This window comes from Juglans regia, chromosome 13, assembly GCF_001411555.2.
Source record: "Juglans regia cultivar Chandler chromosome 13, Walnut 2.0, whole genome shotgun sequence".
NCBI classification, from domain to species: domain Eukaryota; kingdom Viridiplantae; phylum Streptophyta; class Magnoliopsida; order Fagales; family Juglandaceae; genus Juglans; species Juglans regia.
This window is the reverse complement of record NC_049913.1, coordinates 14,954,047-14,973,775: the sequence shown is the minus strand read 5'-3', so window position 1 is coordinate 14,973,775 and position 19,729 is coordinate 14,954,047. Positions and strand designations below refer to the sequence as shown.

The window sequence follows — 19,729 nt, the reverse complement described above, 5'->3', positions numbered from 1 at the left end:
CTCCTCTTGTCTCTTGTACGTAGGTGCAGATTTAAACATGATGATCCGCCCAAAACTGATGGCTAGTATAGTTTGTTCTTTATATTTGGTAGAATAAATCAAAGCGGCAGTAAATAAGTTTTCCTAGGACTGAATAATGAATGGTGATACCTTATAAGCGTGTCAGAAATCACATTTGTAAGAAAAAAAAAAAAAAAAATTTGAGGAACAAAGTACAAAGGATGGAGCTGCTCATGTATATCGGATCAAATAAATGGAGGGAGCTGATCAATACTGATCATGATGTAGTCTGAGAAAAAAAAAGGGTTTGTTCCTCTATCTCTGATGATTCAGAATTGGGATGAGAGTTGGAGGGAAGAGAAGTAGTACACCATTGAAGACTGATCTTGATTAGTGGAGGTTGAAAATGGGACTGTTGGGAGTCGGAAAAGAAAAATAAAAGTCTGGAGCGTGATAAAATAAACTTGAGCGATATTCTTGATATACAGCATCCTTAATTATATTTGTGATAACAAATCTTAAATAGTAGTTAGTGTCTTAGTGATTGAGTTGAAAAGAAAATGGTGATACTTCAAAACGCGTACGGTATACACGTACATACACAGGGGGGAGAGAGAGAGAGAGGTGGGCGGGGGGGGGGTGTTAAAAGTCGAGCAATTTACTGGATGGTACGCGAAGGAAATAAAATTCCTAGTTGGCAGGTATATATAAAGGAGTAGGATGTTTAGGTTTCTATCTCTTCTCCTTGAAGATATATAGAGATTGATAGAGGAGCAAAGGAGAGGAAAGTGAGTATTAGTGTGAGGAGTCGATCGATGGAAGAACATGATCTCGGTTCCTTAGCTGTCACTCATCTCCTTCAACACACCCTACGAAGTCTGTGCATTCATGAAAATTCTCAGTGGGTTTATGCAGTCTTCTGGAGGATCCTACCCAGAAATTACCCCCCACCCAAGTGAGCAAAAAACAAAGATTTCACCAAGAAAGAACAAAATATTTGCATGCATTCATACTCCCATATTAGTCCATTACATTTACAGAACAATGATACTCCTTATTCCAGTCTTTCTAAATGTCATGCTATTGCTTTTACAACAGATGGGATGGTCAAGGAGCATACGACAGGTCAAGAGGGAACAGAAGAAACTGGTATTTCCTTTGAGTTTCCAAGTAAAACTGGTGTATAATTAGCCATTCGTAGTGCATATTCTTTGGTATCATCGTACATAATTGATTACCTGTCAGGATATTGGTCTGGGAAGATGGTTTCTGCAATTTTCCTGCCTCATCAGCTGCTGAGACAAATTCGGGCGATTGTCCTGGCTCGTCCGTTTATGGCAACTGTGAGTTTCGACACTACCAAGGACTGCAACCGGAGCTCTTTTTCAAGATGTCCCATGAGATCTACAACTATGGAGAAGGGTAAGCGACAACTATAAATTTTCTTAATTTATTTTCTCGTGGTCTTTTGTGATTGGAATCAATTAGCCGTATACATCTCTTAGAAAAGAAGGCAAGTTAATTTGGTTCCATGGAGCAGTTTGATAGGAAAAGTGGCTGCAGATCACAGTCATAAGTGGATATACAAAGAACCAAATGACCAAGAACTCAATCTCTTGTCAGCATGGCACAACTCAGCCGATTCGGTAAGCATGCTTACCCTTAGAACGGCACAAGTTTGTGATTTCATGTTATACTTGCTTGCAAGGAAAAAAAAACAAAACCAAACCAAACCAGAAAATGTCTACTTAAATTAACTTATGGTTTCATGGTTCTTAAACATAAAATATGTCTTCTCCAACTGAATATGTTTGTTTTATTTTCGATTTCTATAGCACCCTAGGACATGGGAAGCCCAGTTCCAGTCCGGTATAAAGGTATTACATTAAAAACCGACAAGTCTCCGAAAATTTTAGGTAGACCTACTTTCTTGGTTTGATTCAATTATCCTGCAGACCATAGCGCTGATTGCAGTTAGAGAAGGTGTTATTCAGTTAGGAGCCATCCACAAGGTCCTCTCTCTCTGTGTTAACTGGCTTTCAGTTTTTTCAAGTTACTAAAGTACCATGTCCTTCAAGCTTTTTCCTTCTTTTTTTTTTTTTTTTTCATTTTTCGTTCTTGGTATATTGAAGGTGATTGAAGACCTAAGCTACGTAGTTCTACTAAGAAAGAAATTCAGCTACATTGAAAGCATTCCGGGCGTGCTTTTACCCCATCCATCTTCCTCGGCATTCCCCTTCAAACTCGATGGATACAGCACCCCGGAAGCATGGCACTTCCAAGGCACTCTTGCACCCCCAACTGAATTCTATGACCAATACAACCAGCCTTTGAAAATAACGCCTTCCATGAGCAGCCTCGAAGCCCTTCTCTCAAAGCTTCCCTCAGTTGTGCCGCCCACTGCGCCACAGTCACAGTTTATGTCATCTCAGAGGCCATTGGGATTTATTGGAATGGAAAAAGTGGCCAAGGAGGAGATTGATGAGGAAGTATATAGGCCCGAACTAGAAGTGGGTGAGAGCAGCAGTTCCATAGCGGCGGCCTATCGTCGACAACAGAATTTCCATCAGAACCAAGATCAGAATGTAACAAGCAGCGGACCCAACAACAATAATATTGGATTTTAAGACTGGTACCACTTGATGATTTTCTTAGATTATTTAGGAATCAGGGGCTTGATTAATTTCTAACGCTTTTCAGCAAGCTATCTTTTTGGTTTCAGTATTGTTGTTGGGTGTCTCGACTAGGCTAGGCTAGGCTTTAGCCTTCAGCTTTCCAGCTCGTTATTGTGAATGCACAACACTTAAGTCCTTTCTAGCTAGTATGATATGTAGTTCGAAGAGTCTTCCAGTTCTTGTGAATGAGCATTACAGATTTCTATCTGTTCGCACGCGCGTGCATGCATTTGTGTGTCTGTGTTTGCATGTTTTGTGTGTATGTGCACAGAGAAGAGAGACAGAGGGGGATGGAGGGGAGATAGAGCTACTTAAGTACTACTGTGTATAACTAAAGGCTTAAATAAAAGCATTTAAGCCAAATTTTACTCTTGCCGAGCAAGGATGCAATTCTAGTAGCTGTAATCACCAAACACATTGGGAAATGCTTTTGCTGTAATTACTACAAGAGTTAAAACAGTCAGAAAATTGCTATTTTTTTCATTCACTTGATGAGGAGGCAACAAGGTAGGTAATTCATCAAAGGCAGTGCTAGGGTCCCGGGATCTGTGTACATGGATCCCTCACGTGAATAGTATTTTTTTTTTTTACTGTTTATATGAACATTAAAAACACTTTCCACGTTAGGAGTCCCAAACGATCATTTCTCGTACGCCGTTAACGTTCTGTCCTTCGTTTAGAGTCGTTACTCTCTCGCCAGCCTTGCAAAGGGAAAAATAAATCAAATCTGGAAAACCGATATCACCAGAGATGGCTTAAGCGTTCATTATCCAACGAGTTTTTCCGTTCCACTTGTAACGGATTTCTCCTAACCCCATAGCTGAGCTAGTAATACTCGTTGGCACGAGAAACAAAATAGCATACAGCCACATGCAAAAACTACAAGCATAACAGTAGAAAGTGCACATCCTTTTTCTATAGTCCCACGAAGGTTCTCACTTTGTATAGAGGAAAAAAAAATGTAGACCTTTCATTGGGAGAATAAAGCACGAAAGTAAAATTGACGCTAAAGTAAATCAAAGTACAAGAGCGTGCGTGCTAACATTCTGATCATATGAATGAAATGAGATGCACCAGTTAACAACTTAATGAAAACAAAAATCTAATGGAATGCTGCAATTTCTCCCTCAAAGTGCTTCAGAAGGCTCTCAATGCTCATTACCGAATGATCTGCCTTGTCTCTAACTCGTACACTCACCTGGAACCATAAGAAATCAAGGATTATTTATCTAAAAATATTGCTTACACATAATACATACATACATACATTCTGTGTGTGTGTGTGTGTGTGTGTGTGTGTGTATATATATATATATAGAGAGAGAGAGAGAGAGAGAGAGAGAGAGAATAATGTAACCCATGTCAGTATTGTTCATTGTGGGCTAAATCTTGCCACAATATAGCTTATGCAATGGCAGAGAAAAAGAAACAATTCTATAAAAACAGAGAACCCTCATACCGGCCTTTAGTTTTACATATCTTCTTCTTTTAATAGGGAATTGAGTTAATTTCTTTCACAACTATTTAATGCTTATGTTTTGATGGTAATCAAAATACAGTTGAATTGTATTATACTTCCATAAAAATGCGCACATGAATAATTGAACCAATTTGCAGGCGTCTAGTCCAGTGATTTGCATTTCTAAACTCTTTTTCCAGTAATAAATTTTATTACAAAGCCAAGGTTACTACTCCAGTTCCCAAACATACAAAGGTGCTTACAATATAGAATCCGAGCAACTTTCTTCTGCTTTTCTTCTTTCTATTACTCACGGAATTAATATTGGATTCTTACATGCTTCAAGATCTTTTTTTCATTTAAGTTCATCCAAAAAATTCATGTCAGCCTAAAAGTAGCCTATATTAATTCTTAAATGCCTATTTTTTCATTTAAATGCAAATTTAGGTAAAAAAATTCTTTAACATATCAATTTATTTTAATTTATCCAGATTTGCCTAAAAACAAGATTCACACATGCCAAATACTCAGAGAACGTGGACACTTCACATTCACACATAACAGGTTCGTCTAAGAACCCATAGACCAAAAAGAGTACACCAAAATTCAAACAAGAGAGCTGGTTTCCGGCAATGCAAATGCATGCATCTATATGGTAAGTGAACTAACTATCTATAAAGAACACTGCAACAAATAGGAATTTTACACAAGTAGTAGATAGGTAGAACCTGTCCAGTGTTGGCTTCCTCCTCCCCAACAACCAATATAAAGTTGTACTGTGCCAATTGTGCTTCTCTTATCTGCAGGAAGCTAAAAATATCAGTAATTGAACAGATTCTCCTACAATGTCATTAGCAATCGTTTTTTCCCCGGGGGGCGCTCAAACCACAATAGAGGAGTTCCGAAAGGGAAAGAGTGAAAAATGGACAAATCTTTTACATAAACCCCTGAGGACCAGAATATTGATTTTGCTTGTGGCATTTCATGTATTCTTTCTAATTAATTAAAAACAGTTCTTGGGTATGTAAAAGATCAACAAAACATGTGAGGCAGGTATTAGGAATGCACCTTTTTCTGGATCTTTCTATCGGTAGTATCAACATCGACATGATAACCGCCTCTAAATATCTGATCTTGCACCTATAACAAAGCATTGGCAAAACAGAACAGAGCCTCAAATAATTCACAACTCAAAATGGTAATCATAACTTAACAACCCTATCAAATGAAGTATCCAGTACTTCTGACAGCTATTTCACTGTGATATGCAGATGCACCTGAATATGCTTATAAGAATTAAATTATTCGGCAACTATAACAACTGCTAATAGACAAAATTCATTACAAAGGCTTAATCGCTCAAGATCTCCAGCAAAAAATAAAAAAAAAGACTCCAGCAACCTACTGCTTGTTTGTGTTGTGAGCCCATATACGCGAACATACTGCTTGACTTGACCATAACTTTTACCTAAAAGTTTGAGCACCTCAAATTTGACACGTGATCCACTTATTAAGATCTAAATGATCAGCCTAAGATTATTTGTAACGCCCCAAGGGAGGCCCAAGCCACATATTAGTCATACACCAAAAGGACTGGTCAATGGTACAATTGGAGCCCACTAGAATCATTATAAAGAGCAAGAACCTTGTCCCTCCCAAGCAGTGTGGGATCTCATTCAGTGATTCACCACCTATACTCGTTCAATATGGGGTATCACATTATAGCATGAGCTACCAACTACTAAGCATAATTTGGGCTCGTTTCCAGCCATATATTTACACAAAACACAAAAATTAATAACAGTAATGACCTTTAGCGCGTATGGCTGAGATTTCTCAGACACTGGGCAAACAATAGCTTGGCGTGGACTAAGCCAGAAGGGCCATTTTCCTTTGTAGTGCTCCAAGAGTATGGCAAACATACGCTCAACAGATCCTAGAACAGCTCTGTGTATCATAACAGGGGTCTCCCTCTTGGCTTCATCCTCTGCTGAGTAATACAATTCAAAACGAGCGGGAAGCTGGAAATCCAGCTGCAACCACAGACATCGACCTATTAAGTGCTAATTCTGCACTACCAAAACATAGTGAAAGACAAAACAAATGCACACCATAAACCTGTAATGTTGCACATTGAAATTTCCTATTCAATGCATCAGATACACTGATATCTATCTTTGGTCCATAAAATGCACCATCTCCTTCATTTATCTGCATAACATAAGCATTGAGAGAACAGGGATAATACATAGACTACTGCTAAAAACAAAGACTGATTGAACTATAAGCATTTAGTCCCTTTTCATCTAATCGGTTGGGTTCAAGCCATCTGATTGATAGAGGACCCTCTGAAATCATTATATAATTATTGGAGTTCTGACGCTTGGGTATCATATCATTGATTTCATTAAAATGCTGGTAGGAATGTTAAAAACATAAAATGGATCAGTATTTTTCAGTTACATTTTCTATTGCTTAGGCTGACTTCAGCATGATCAAAGTTTCAAATCCAGTTTGGGCCAAGCTCAAAGCCCAACAGGAGCAGAAGCTAACGCCTGGCTCAAGCTTAGGTGCAGTTGAAGTGTAAGAGGGACAATGTTACCTGCCAGGGCTTTCCAGACTCATCCAATGCTTCTGCAAGTGCAGCCTCTGCTCTCTCCCATGTAGCCAAGTCTCCTAAGTACTTCTCAGGCCTCTACGATTTTGGTACCAACAGAGATATTGGGTCACATGTTATAAAAATTCATTCCACTATATACTCCCATGCACACCAAGAGGAAAAGGGTGTGTTTTGGGAGAAAGTGTATATTCAACAGAAACAGATGACACCTAAAAGATATGGCATCATAAAGAACTAGAAACAAAGAAAAGCTATATTACACACAATGAACTGTACATATGCAACTTCGAGACCAAGGTCTTGAAATGACCAACTAAAACAAAAGTGGGAAATTGCAGGCATAGAAAAATTCAAAAGGACATACAGAGAAGAGATATTCAACAAAAAAGTTCAACAGTAACGGTTCTGCACCACAGAAATGCAAGGACCCTTCCTTGATACACAATTGACATCTAATTTCCCCGAGTTAATTCTTTTGGATAGGTAAACAGAAATTTTATTGAAGTTTCCCTGTAAATTCATCACAAGCAAACAATGTATATCCTAAAGAAGCCATTGAATTTGTCCCCATAGGGAGAAGAAATTTGCGATTACACAAGAAGGAATACTCTGGCTTATGTTTTAAAGAATTTTTGTTGATTTACAAGTTCATAAAAGTAATCTCGATTATACAAATCATTGTTTATGGTTTAAATCGTTGTCTTTAACAAAAAGAATTAATATTATTCAGCAGAATCAATAACAACATTGTACCCACCAGGGACATAGTTTTTGAGAAAAGACTCGTTAACAAGAAACTCCAGAATACCTGAGAATATCTCATTACCCAAACACAACCTTCAAGTCAAAAGTGAAAAAGTACTTCATTGCTACTAGTTTGAGAAAAGACTCGTTAACAAGAAACTCCTACTTTCTAACTTTTTCATTGCTTTTCCTCATTAAACTCAGGTTAGAAACATTGTCAATCAACAGGAACAAAATTTTAGCACAAATGAGCAAATAGCATACCGTGGATAGCTTCAAGTCAAAAGTGAACCCAAAAACATCATAGACATATTTGATGAAGTCTAAGACACCTCGTACTTCTTCTTTTATCTGTCAAATGAAGCACATTAAAATAACATGCATAGGAAGCAAAAAGAGATTAACAGTTCTATCATGAGTCAATTATTCAACTCACCTGGGACTCCCGGCAGAAGATATGAGCATCATCCTGTACGAAGATTTGAACTAATTTAGGCAAAGTTAACTTTTCCCAGTCACCTCAGAAACGATTAAAAATATAAAAATGTTCACCTGAATGATTAACTGTGTTGGATCAAGGCACTTCAAGCCCATAGTAAAGTGTGTGTGTGTGTGTGTGTGTGTGTGTGTGTGTGTGAGAGAGAGAGAGAGAGAGAGAGAGAGAGAGAGTTCTATGATTAGTGTGGGAACCTAATTAACAAAAATAGAACAAGAAAGGTAGAAAAATCCAACCAGCCAGATGCATTTAATCACAAAAAATTAAAAAATAACAACAGTTCATTAAAAACCACAGCTAAAATGGTACCTGCTGAAATCTCCTGACACGAGTTAATCCAGTGAGTGCGCCACTGGCCTCATTGCGGTGCAATACCCCAAAGTCAGCCAGTCGAAGTGGAAGTTCTGTAAAACAAATCATAAACAATCAGGACAGTGAAGGTGCAAAGAAGTGACATAAAGGTAACTGACTAATAATGGGGTTAGGAATAGAAGAAAATAGGATGATATGTTCATCAAATCATACATGAGGTTTTTGGTTGAAAACGTTTTTTTATTAGTACCTCACTCAATTTCATAAAAGAAAAAGTGCAAAGCATGCTGCCCAAGTACATTGGGAGTATACATAGGAGAACACCTAGTTGAGGGGAAAGCGAACAAGAATTTAGAAAATCTACAAATGAAGAAAAGCAAGTTTCATTGTGGACGCTTAACCATTTATACAAAGAGTTGAGCATAGAGGTTTTTAGCTCATGTAGCATTCTCCTGCAGTGTTTGAAATTGCAGGCATAGTATTTATTCCATACACACTAGAGCCATCCTCCATATGTCTATATTCACAAGGCTCTAGCCACCTCACAATGAAGCAACAAATGGACAATAGTGTCACCACACCAATTCATCCCCATAAAACGTCTTCTCCTTATATTGTCCATGGTCAGAATCTTTCCTTGGGCACCTTATGCGGATGGACTGGTGTAGCATGTGCAAGAAGAGTGGCAAACTTATCAATCATTTGTTGCTTCATTGTGTTGACTAGGGCCTTGTGACCGTCTATTTTTGCACCAACAGGTGGAGTTGTATATTAGGAAAATAGTAACACAACATTAGTCGTCTCGATCATATAACTTCTGCCTCGTATGGCGGACCCTTACAGCTACAAGTCATATGTAATATGCAGTTAAACAAATTAAAAAGAACAGAAGGGGCATAGATTGAGGGGGAAGAAAGGGCCAGCTGTAACACAATAAGCATGAACCAGAATTAAAATCATCTTTATTGAGGGCACTTTCATGATTCGGTAGTCTTTTTAATAAGTAATTTCACAATTCAGTAGTTATGGTACAGAAATCTTGTTAGCAACCAAACTTTATACTTCTAACCATATGCAAGCAACTTCAAGTCTATACCAAAACAAAATGATCATAGATTCATAGTTTTAGTAGCTTCAATTTAAGGCAACCTATGCCTAAAATGAGTCCTCCATAACAAAATCATCATGCATTCAAAAAAATACATCATATAACTAATTCCGTGTCATTTATAGAGCAATCAGTGATATTCAATTAGTGATGTAGTCATACTTGATCATTCTACAAATCAAAATGAAAAATAACACCTTGTGCCTTGTGGTATGACATGAGTTTTTTAGAAAAAGAATCCTCAATTCATTTTTTCATCTACCAACATTAATAGAAAATACATATCAACTTCACAGATAACCACGTGTCATCTTTAAATATTTTAAAAAAAAATAAAATATCTTTTGAAATTTAAGTAGTTCATAATCTAAGAACAGATTTTAAATTTTTTTTTAAAATATTAAAAACAACTAGACAGACAGCCCATGGTATTTTTTCTTATATTTTTAAATTCAAATATTTTCTACAAATTATTTTGATTTATTATTTTTAAAAAAATAATTTTATTTGATCTTTTTAAAAAAAAATGACAACTAAAGATAACATGTTTTTTCTGTTGAGGTTGATGAACAGAAAAATTAACAAGAGATTCTCTTTTAAGTAACTCATACCGCAAGAATTATTTCTTTAAAAAACCATACAGGGTCATGAACCTAAGTACCCCATCACACAGGAGGTGTTTGACCAAAATTTACAATAAAATATGTGCTGTATACTAGAGAAGAACTTACCTCTATATGAGCGAACTCTATGTTGAAACATTAAACAGTGCCCAGGGCAATTCATTGGTTTCAGTCCAAACTCTTGTTTTTCTACCTGCGAGAGATACAGGATTTCATCATATCAAAGAAAGTGGATATTATAATATCTTTCATCTACCAAGCAACATGTGAGCATGTGCTAAACATAAAAAAAAATTGTGGACATAATTCATGTGTCTCACAAAACACAACTCCAACAACAACATAGATTTATATTTTCATCATCACTTTGTGAACAAGTTAGTTTCTTCCAATGCCATCACATACAACTACATTCCAAAATAACACTTCACAAAAAGAATATATCTATATGCTATTGCAAATACTTCAAAAACATTGCCTGGTTAGTACAACCCCAGGTGGCAGACATACATGTTTTTAACCAGAATTGCTATTTACCAATCCCCCCTTGAAAAACGACCCCACACACAAGAATGAATATATTACAGAAGCCTTTAATAATCAAAATTTTACTTTTTTACCCATTATTTTTTGCTCCCCTATTTCTCCATACTCTAATGTGTTGGTTTTCCACTATTGTATTACATGGGGATAATGTTCAGAAATTCTTGTCTTTATTTTACCGTCTTTAGAATGTAGCTAGGAGTTCTTATGTATACTTCCTGTGTACAAGGACTATGTCTATTTCATTCATATATATAATATCTTTCTTTTACTGATCAAAAAAAATTTTTTGCTCCCCTATTCTTGGTGTTCCAAGTTTTCTCTATAATGAGCAGAGATATGAAGGGTTTTTTACAATAAAAACTCATAGCTGTACAGCATATATACAAACCACACCTCAAATACAAACATATTCTCCTTGTAATTTGCAGCATGACCAGATGTTTCCCAAAGTTGCATATTGTACATATTTGGTGACAGAACCTGGCAAAGTCAAGTGAGTTAAGGTACATTTACAGTTCTTAAATATCATGACAACACAACACTTTAATCATTGACAATCAACCTCTTGGTATCCTCTCTCCCTATATTGACTGCGAATAAAATCCATTAATTTGTTGTATATCCGAGCCCCATGAGGAAGGAAGAACCAACTTCCTGGGCTGACATTTACAAAAAATTGTCATGAGCGGTCATGATCATAAAAAGCAAAATAAAGCATATTAAGCCAAACCCTACCTGAGTGGATGACAAAAGAAAAGCTCTTGTTTTGTACCCACTAATCTATGGTCATATTTCTTTGCTTCTTCCAGCTGCTTGATATATTCCTGCAAAAAAGATTAATGTTGAGAAGTCAAGAGTTACATCATTCAGAACAATAGTCATATCCATATTGCACCAATGCCACTTCTCCCAACAAGATACAGCAATCTTGTCCTCCATATATATATATATATATATATATATATATTTTCTCGGTAACTTGTCCTCCATATATTAATTCCCTGACTAAGGCTTTTGGGGTTATTCTCCATGATCCCACAGAAACATATAATGATTTATGCATCACAGCTCCTTTACAGAATGCCACACCAAGCAAGGTGTAATGCCCGATGCCCAATGTTGGTTAAAGTGCTTGACGCACTTAAGCACAAACCCACTAGAGCCTAGGCACTAAGCACAAAGTGCAAGCATGTGCCTGATGGAAGTAAAGTGCACATTTATAAAAATGATGTATAATAAAAACAAAATTCCATAAAATAAAATAAGGTTTAAAAAGCAAGATGGTGATATATTGAGATAGTAACTCAATGAGTAATGCTACACACCACACCCTCATCCCACTATATAAAATGTGGCACTTATATCATCCTTGGATCATTTTTTATTTTTTTTAAAAGAAAATTTCAAAGGTGGACAATGTCTACTCATCATAATGGGATGGATGTGAGATGGGAGTGTGGTATGTAGAATTTTCCTAACTCAACATATTAGAGTTTTATGCAAAATGAAACTCAATAATCAACTAATTAAAAGCAACTAATTATATAAAATTTAAATATAGCATTTTATACAATTTTATTGTGCTTTACTAAATATACACATCTATACCAACCAGACCATGACTAAAACAGCTCAAGAATTGTAGGTGCTAACTTCTATGCTAAAATAATCAATCCATCTAGAAAGCCAACTAGTGTTGGTGAAGGCGCTACGTCCACTTAAGCGCAAACATCATTTAGAGCTAGCGCAAAGTGCAAGCGCACGTCTTATTGAAATAAAGTGCGGATTTCTGAATTGTCATATAATAACAAAAAATCCATAAAATGCAATCAAGAAAAGTTTAAAAAGGCAAGATGGTAGTATATTGAGCCTATTCATTTGATTTCTTAGAGTATTATGCAACATGAAAATCAAATGATTGACTAATCACATGAATTTTTTTATAGTAACTCTCTCGTACTTAACAAAATATACACATCTATAATATTCGATAGCATAATCAAATTAAAGTAGAAAAAGGTCGTGAAAAAATAAATAAACTCAAGAATTGTAGGCATTGAAGCATACATGTCACACGTGTCACCATGATACATAAATGACCTTCAATATCTACTAAATACCTGCGAATATTTATTTACATCATTTTCTGGGTCATGAATGGCTTTTTATAATTTTTTTAAAATTACAATAGCTCGTTTTTCTAAGCTTTAAGCTCACACATAAAGAGTCAAAAGCACACTTTGGTAAATGCACTTCACTTTTGGTAAGGAAAGAGATTCAGCCTTCAGCCTTCAGGCTTTGCGCTTTCTGCTTTTTGCCAATACTGAAATCAATGTGGCCTATTACATCAGGTTCAAAGCATATGCATCACATTTGACATCATATGGTACCACGTTACATAAATGATTTTCAATATCAACTAAATACTTAGGGTACTTGTTTATAACAAAATTACATAAACTGCACTTTTGAAAATTCGCTTTTCTTTTGGTAAGCAAAGTGCATCAACACTGGCGTCTTGCACTAAAGCACACGTTTACCAACACAGCCAATGCAATTGGATTTTGTTTAGTTTCTTCAGGTCTCAGTCCATAGAGATCAATAATTTTTTTTGATAAGTACAGTCCATAGAGATCAATAATGCATCCCATGAACTACTAACAACCAAGCTAACCACTCATTTCATTTGAATTTTCTAGAGATAACCATTACTCTGGCTTTAAAAAATGCATCTTTTTCTTTTAATGAAAGTGATTACTTTTTTCTGGGGAGGGAAAAGTTATTAGGAGAAAACATTTTAGTAATTTTTTATTTTTTCAAGTAACATTCTCACTTGAAATATTTTGAGCCACCAAAATCAATATTGGAGAAAAATTGGAAAAGTAATTAGGTTCAGCACAAAAGATTCAGTATTTCAGCTCAAAGGAGTTCTTTCAGTGGATCCAAATCCTTGTTGGATTCAACAATGAAGTACTCATTTTTTTTTATATCCAACATGGTGGAACATAGACATTCGTACCTAATCATATTAATTGATTAAATAAAGTTTCAAACATGTGTCCAATGTGAATGATTTAATTAGCTAACAAAGTGGCGTCCATAAGGTACTTTCAATCCACTAGTGGATGTACTAGTACATATGCTTATCCGAATACACTACAGGGGCCACAAATTTTGAAGGCAATATCATTACACATAATCCTATCTTGCAAGGTCAGTGGGCCTATGTTTATCATCAACCGCCCCCATGAATAGAAACATTCACATTAGATTGACCATATGGATATATACAAAATGTTAGACAACAAAACTACCAATATCATTTATAATAATACCTTCAAGTTGATAACAGGAATGTCTTAAATTTTTTTACTAACCAAAGATCATAAAATTCCCAATTGAACAAAAGGAAAAGATAAAACATACTCAGCAGTCAAGCCAAAGCATATACATGAGTTGCAGGCAAATGGGAGAAAAGCAGAGAGCATTTAAAGAGGCTGAAAATATAAATGCACCTGAAGCCGTTTTTTATCAGGATAAGATATTCCATAAACTCTTTGTAAACTCTCACGATCTTTGTTCCCCCTCCAGTAAGCTGATGAAGCCTGTAATTAAAAAATATATGCTAAGTATGTTTGAAATACCTTGGACTTCCTTTGGGAGCCTCTTTCAAAGCAAAAAATATTTGGGAGTGTGTTGTTGAGAAGGTAGAAAAAAGATTGGCAGGTTGGAAGCAGCTCTACTTATCAAAAGGGGGGGAGACTTACTTTCATCAAAAGCACTCTCTCTAATCTTCCTACATACTTTCTCTCCCTATTCCCTTTACCGGTGGGAGTGGCCAATCGGTTGGAAAAACTGTTTAGGGCCTTCTTGTGGGGTGGCATGGGGAAGGTACATAAACTCCATTTAGTGAGTTGGCAAAAAGTGTGCTGTCCGAAGGAGGTGGGTGGCTTGGGGGTGCGTAACTTGATCATTTTCAACAAAGCTTTACGAGGAAAGTGGTTGTGGAGATTCCAATTGGAAGGGGATTCATTGTGGAGATTGGTTGTTGATGGGAAGTATGGCAGTGATTGGGGGGGTTGGTGTTCTAAAGAGTGTAGGGGGACTTATGGTGTGAGCCTTTGGAGATTTATTAGAAAAGGGTGGAAGGTGTTTGCAAAACACATTAATTTCAAGGTGGGAGAGGGCACAAGAATCAGCTTTTGGTTTGATGTATAGTGTGGTGAGAGAGCACTGTTTTCTGTTTTCCCAGGTGTTTTCAGATTGGCTGAAAATAAGCAGGTTGCTGTTTCAGATGTGATGTGCTGAGCCAATGGTAAGGTGAATTGGAATATGATCTTTTCCAGAAATGTACAGGACTGGGAAGTTGAGGAAATAGCAGATTTTTACAGCTTGCTTTATTCTAAGAAGATGGAAATGGGAGAGATAGAATGAAGTGGAAACATTCGGGGAGCAATAATTTTTCTGTCAAATCTTTCTACAAAGTGCAGGCAGCACATCAGCCCACTTTGTTCCCATGGAAGGGTATTTGGAGAGCTCCCGTGCCCTCCAAAGTCGCATTTTTTACATGGACTGCAGCCTTAGGAAAGACTTTGACAGCTGATAATTTAAGGAAACATGGGATGATCGTGACAGAGTGGTGTTACATGTGAACAAACAACGGAGCATCTTTTCTTGCATTGTGGAGTGGCAAGGATATTAGGGTGGGTATCTTTTGTAGAGCTGGTTTGTCTTGGGTCATGCCTAAGAGTGTGGGGGATCTTCTAGCATGCTGGAATAGACAACATCACAGCCCCCAATTGGCTGCAACGAGGAGAATGGTTCCTTTGTGTTTATTGTGGTGATATGGATGGAACGCAATGAGAGGTGTTTCAACAATAAGGAGAAAACTGTGGGGGAATTATGGAACTTTTTTGTATTTTCTTTAGTTCAATGGTTTGCTGCTATTATATTAAAGGGAGGGAATGTTCATGAGTTCTAGCTCTCTTTTCAGTTTTCTAGAATGTAATTAGGTGTCTCTTTTGTATACTTCATGTGTACATGGGCAGTGTCTTGTTTCATTCGATCAATAAAATTTCTTACTCAAAAAAAATATATTTGAAAAATAATGCAAGCACATATCACTAAACAAAACACTAACAAATTATTCTCTTAGTTTGGTAAGTGCAAAGCACTAACAAATCATGAAACATGTCACCTTCAAGCAAGCAATTGCTTTGACAAAGGATGTGTTTGGTATATGCGGTCCACGACACAAATCAACCAGGGGGCCACATCTGTACACTGTGATTGTTTTGTCTGCAGGCAAATCATTTATGATTTCGATCTGATTACAATATTTGGAAAAACAATGTATGTCAGAAATGTAGAACTATGAAATGAAAATAGGAAATTATTGAAGAATTATACAAGTTTTTTAGTCAAAATAAGAAAGATTTACATGCCTTGAAATGATTTTCAGAAAACATCTGAAGTGCCTCATCCTTTGATACTTCAATGCGCTCAAAAGGCTGTTTATCCTGAAAGTTAAAAATAAAAAATATGCTTTACTGACAACAATGAGCATCTCTCTTACTGAGAGAGAGAGAGGTCCCAGCCTTTTTTAAAAGGTCTACTACTCATCAGAGATGGAAAAGTATGACCCAAGAGGCAACCCACCAAAAGCGAAGTGAACAAAACACGGTCAGACTATAGTTTTAAAAGTTTTTCAGCATTTCTAATGTAGTTTTTTTTTGTGATATATAATAAAACCATATAAAAATCAATTAATGAACCCATATTTTTTCTTGATCAAAAGAGTAGGCAAAAGCCCAAGTATACAAGACATATACAAGAGCGACACCTAGGCGTGCTAATATAGTTACACCACCAAACTAAATTAGGTCAACCTCTATTACCAGTATAAATTAGGTCAAACCCACCGAACAATGTTAAAAGTATGAAGTGCAAATGAACCCATATTAAGATCATCTCATCACTAGGACCAAACATCCCGGCTATGCATATGCCTATGACCACACTTCATCTTCATCCAACACTCAAAGTTGGGGATTTATGGCTACCCATAGAAAATTCTTTGACTTCTCTCCACCATGTGATCATTTTATAGCCTTTACCTTTACTAACTTTCTTCATTTATACTGGTAATCAAATAAGCAAAAGTATTTTTGTCTAACAAGAGCAGGAACAACAGTTTCTGTTAAGCTTGACAACGGAACCAAAAGAACAATAAACAACACAAATATCGTCAACGAGAGAGAGGGGGGGGAGAGAGAGAGAGAGCGCAATACCGCAACAGCCTTCATTGCCCCTGATTCAATTTGCTTGAAGTGATCATCATTCAAGCCCAAATCACCATAAAATGCATCATAATAGAAACCCTGTAATATCATTCACACCATTACATGAGGAAATAGAAATAATTTGCACTTCATACTTTTAACATAGTTACACCACCGAACAAGAAGGTCAAACCCATACAATCGTTTTCAATACTAGATGTTCGATATGGCAAAATAACAAAAACTATATGATAATAGAACCAAATTTGAGCAATAAACGAGCTTGTGGTAGAATTATGCTAGCAGTTACCAACGACCAAATTGCCAAGAAACCATGCTAATTTTACAACAGTACTGGCAAGTTACCTCTCCTCTTGTGGTACAGGGTCCAATGCACAGCTTGCAACCGTACTCCTGCTCGACCGCCTGCACCACCATAACAAAAAGTTTAACGATCCATCGAGCCAAAGATTAGAACTTTTCTTTGTCTCCCCAAGAATATAGAATTAGTTCAAATGCGCCAGAAAATATGGAAATGCCGGTACCTCGCCGAGAATGTGCGCGCTGGAATGCCAGAATGTGTCGCGGCCTTCGTCGCTATCGAAAGTGAACAACTTGAGCTCACAGTCGTCCTCCAAGGGCCTCGTCATGTCCCAGAGAACCCCATTCACCTGCGAAATCAACGCGTTCGCAGCCAGACTCTTTGAAATCTCTTTCGCCACATCCATCGGCGAAGTCACCCACTTCTTTCCCTCCTTCACAGTCCCATCCGGCAACGTAATCCTAAACGAAAAAGTAATAAAAAAAAATAAAAAAAAAAGGAGGAAAAAAAATAAATCAATGAATGCATATGTTAGTGGCGGAGAGAGGGCTGGGAATTTATTGTTTCCTACTTGATGGGATCGGCGGGGAGGGACTCGCGCTGAGTGTGTTGCCGGGATTGGATGGACTGGAAGAGCTGTATGCGTTTGGGGATGACCTTACCGAGGTACGCTTCGTCTTTGGGGTGATTGGATGCCATGGAAGCGATCGGTGGTGGCGTCGAAGAGAAATGGCGGGAGAGAGAGTGTATGTAAGGAAAAGGCGAAGGAGTGGAGGAGGAGGAGAAGCGGCGGAATTGGAAGGAGAGGGCAGCCCTGAGCCTAGTGCATAGCATACGTCTAGTGAGTTGGGTTTTTAGCTTTCGTGTTTATTGTTATAGAGAGGGTTTTAGGCGGCGAGATTCCCATTGGGGGAGGGGATCTGTCTGTTTGCGTGGCGTTGGCACCAAGCAATGTAAACGCTATTTGCCTGTGGAGTTTGACTTTGGACCAAGGCCTTTGGCAAATGATCTTATTTCATCCATTTCATTTGGATCAATTGTTTTTATGGCTTTTGTTCGTCAAATAGAGTGACTTTGGTATCAAATCTCTTTTTTTCTTGCAAATGAGATTAAGAGCGGATTTGGATTGAGAGATTCCCAACTCATCTCGTACGGTTATCGTAATATCTCGCTTAATTAACCATTAGATTAACCCTTAAGCACTTTATATTAGGTTTTTAATTTTTAAATTATTATTTACATTAAGGTTGATAGTGAGGTTAACCTGGGCACTAGGTATCATTAAGTTAAGGATTAAATAAGCAAACTCACTAGTAATTTTGGTGAGGCTTTTAGAACCTTAGAGCATTCATGGGCCTAGCCTAAGAAGACTTGAACCAAGCCCTTAGAAAATCAAGACTAGTTTTGGCCCAAGTATAAGGAAGGCATAAGGTCTTTGGGCCAAACTTCGAGTAGAATAGACCCATGGTCCAATTAGGCCAAGTCAAAATTTTTCAAACCCACTTTAGTGGATCTTGAGATTTTTTTTCAACCCTAAAAATTTAGAAATGAGGCCCCTCTCATTCAAGTCCAAGAGCCCATAAGCCATGAACCCACACACTTGGCCATTTTTAAAACCCCCAAGGCCCAAAGCTAAGTTTGGACTCATTTTACCATTTAAGACCAAAAACCTAATACACTATACTATTGGTTTCCTTAAGCCCAAATCATACCCTAAGTACCCAAATTAAGTTTTGAAAATTGGCTAAGACCATTAACCATCATACTTGAGGTTAGCGAACTTTAAGCCATACTTTGAAGCTTAATTGTGTTTAATCTTTTTTTAAACCTTTTAATTCAAATTTTCTTGAATTAATACGTCATTACCTCATAATTAGACCTCACTAATACCCTAGATAAACCTTCCCACATGTCATTAAGAAAAATGACATATCAAGCTCAAACCTTGCATCAATCAGTTTTGTGCATTACCCTTTGTAATGCTTGGACTGTTTTGCCATTGGACCCAACATTTTTGTGGTTTGCCCTCACAGGTAATATGGCCTTAAACACCTCATGAGACCCTTCTAAACCCAGTTTGAGCTTTGGACGAAATTGATTGTATCAACCAATTCAATTAACCAAATCAAGTGCACCTTGGTCTAGTTTATGTTAGAATCAATTGGATTGATTTTGAACCAACCATTTGTCGTAGTTTGCACCACCACCCCACGCCATCTCCTTCACCACTCAATCCCCAAGAGGCCCTCCCCAAGAGGTTCTATGACCATCAAAAAGGATTTTGACTCAATTTTGCTGCCCAAAACCATCCAAAATTGAACTGAACTTTTTGCCACCTCAAAACCACCTCCATCCGCCTGTTTCCAAGGGTGGTTTGAGGGATTTTTTGCCACCTAAATGATACCCCACGACCTGGACATCTCTACGGATCCTTGCAGCTATAGTGGAAAGGGAATCATGGTGGTTTCAGGCTACTATTCCCCCTGTACAAGGTGACATAAGCCCATGGAAGCAATCTGGAAAGTTTCCAGGCTTGTGCACCT

At 37.3% G+C, this 19,729-nt stretch overlaps 2 protein-coding genes across 3 annotated transcripts; one reads left to right on the top strand and one right to left on the bottom strand.

Moving 5' to 3' along the window:
* Positions 1 to 667: 667 nt before the first annotated feature.
* On the top strand, positions 668 to 3,038 carry LOC109011669 (protein RICE SALT SENSITIVE 3-like). Of its 2 annotated transcripts, XM_018992955.2 has the most exons (7): positions 669 to 955; positions 1,099 to 1,149; positions 1,246 to 1,422; positions 1,541 to 1,646; positions 1,836 to 1,877; positions 1,956 to 2,012; positions 2,133 to 3,038. In XM_018992955.2, exons 1-7 carry the CDS (start codon positions 816 to 818, stop codon positions 2,625 to 2,627), a joined length of 1,068 nt encoding a protein of 355 aa, XP_018848500.2. In that variant the 5' UTR covers positions 669 to 815; the 3' UTR covers positions 2,628 to 3,038. The 2 variants fall into 2 exon arrangements, with proteins under 2 accessions (XP_018848501.2, XP_018848500.2); XM_018992956.2 differs by lacking the exons at positions 1,836 to 1,877; positions 1,956 to 2,012 and having other exon boundaries at positions 668 to 955.
* A 517-nt stretch (positions 3,039 to 3,555) lies between these two features.
* Positions 3,556 to 18,160, bottom strand: LOC109011668 (threonine--tRNA ligase, mitochondrial 1-like). Its single transcript, XM_018992954.2, has 20 exons — positions 17,758 to 18,160; positions 17,410 to 17,647; positions 17,231 to 17,290; positions 16,874 to 16,963; positions 16,028 to 16,102; positions 15,781 to 15,909; positions 14,099 to 14,188; positions 11,319 to 11,407; positions 11,146 to 11,242; positions 10,977 to 11,063; positions 10,146 to 10,230; positions 8,304 to 8,398; positions 7,935 to 7,967; positions 7,763 to 7,849; positions 6,737 to 6,829; positions 6,253 to 6,345; positions 5,946 to 6,167; positions 5,203 to 5,274; positions 4,863 to 4,934; positions 3,556 to 3,873 (listed from the first exon to the last, which is right to left on the bottom strand). The coding sequence occupies exons 1-20, from the start codon at positions 18,018 to 18,020 to the stop codon at positions 3,778 to 3,780; spliced, it is 2,166 nt and encodes a 721-aa protein (XP_018848499.1). The 5' UTR covers positions 18,021 to 18,160; the 3' UTR covers positions 3,556 to 3,777.
* Between the last annotated feature and the right edge of the window lie 1,569 nt (positions 18,161 to 19,729).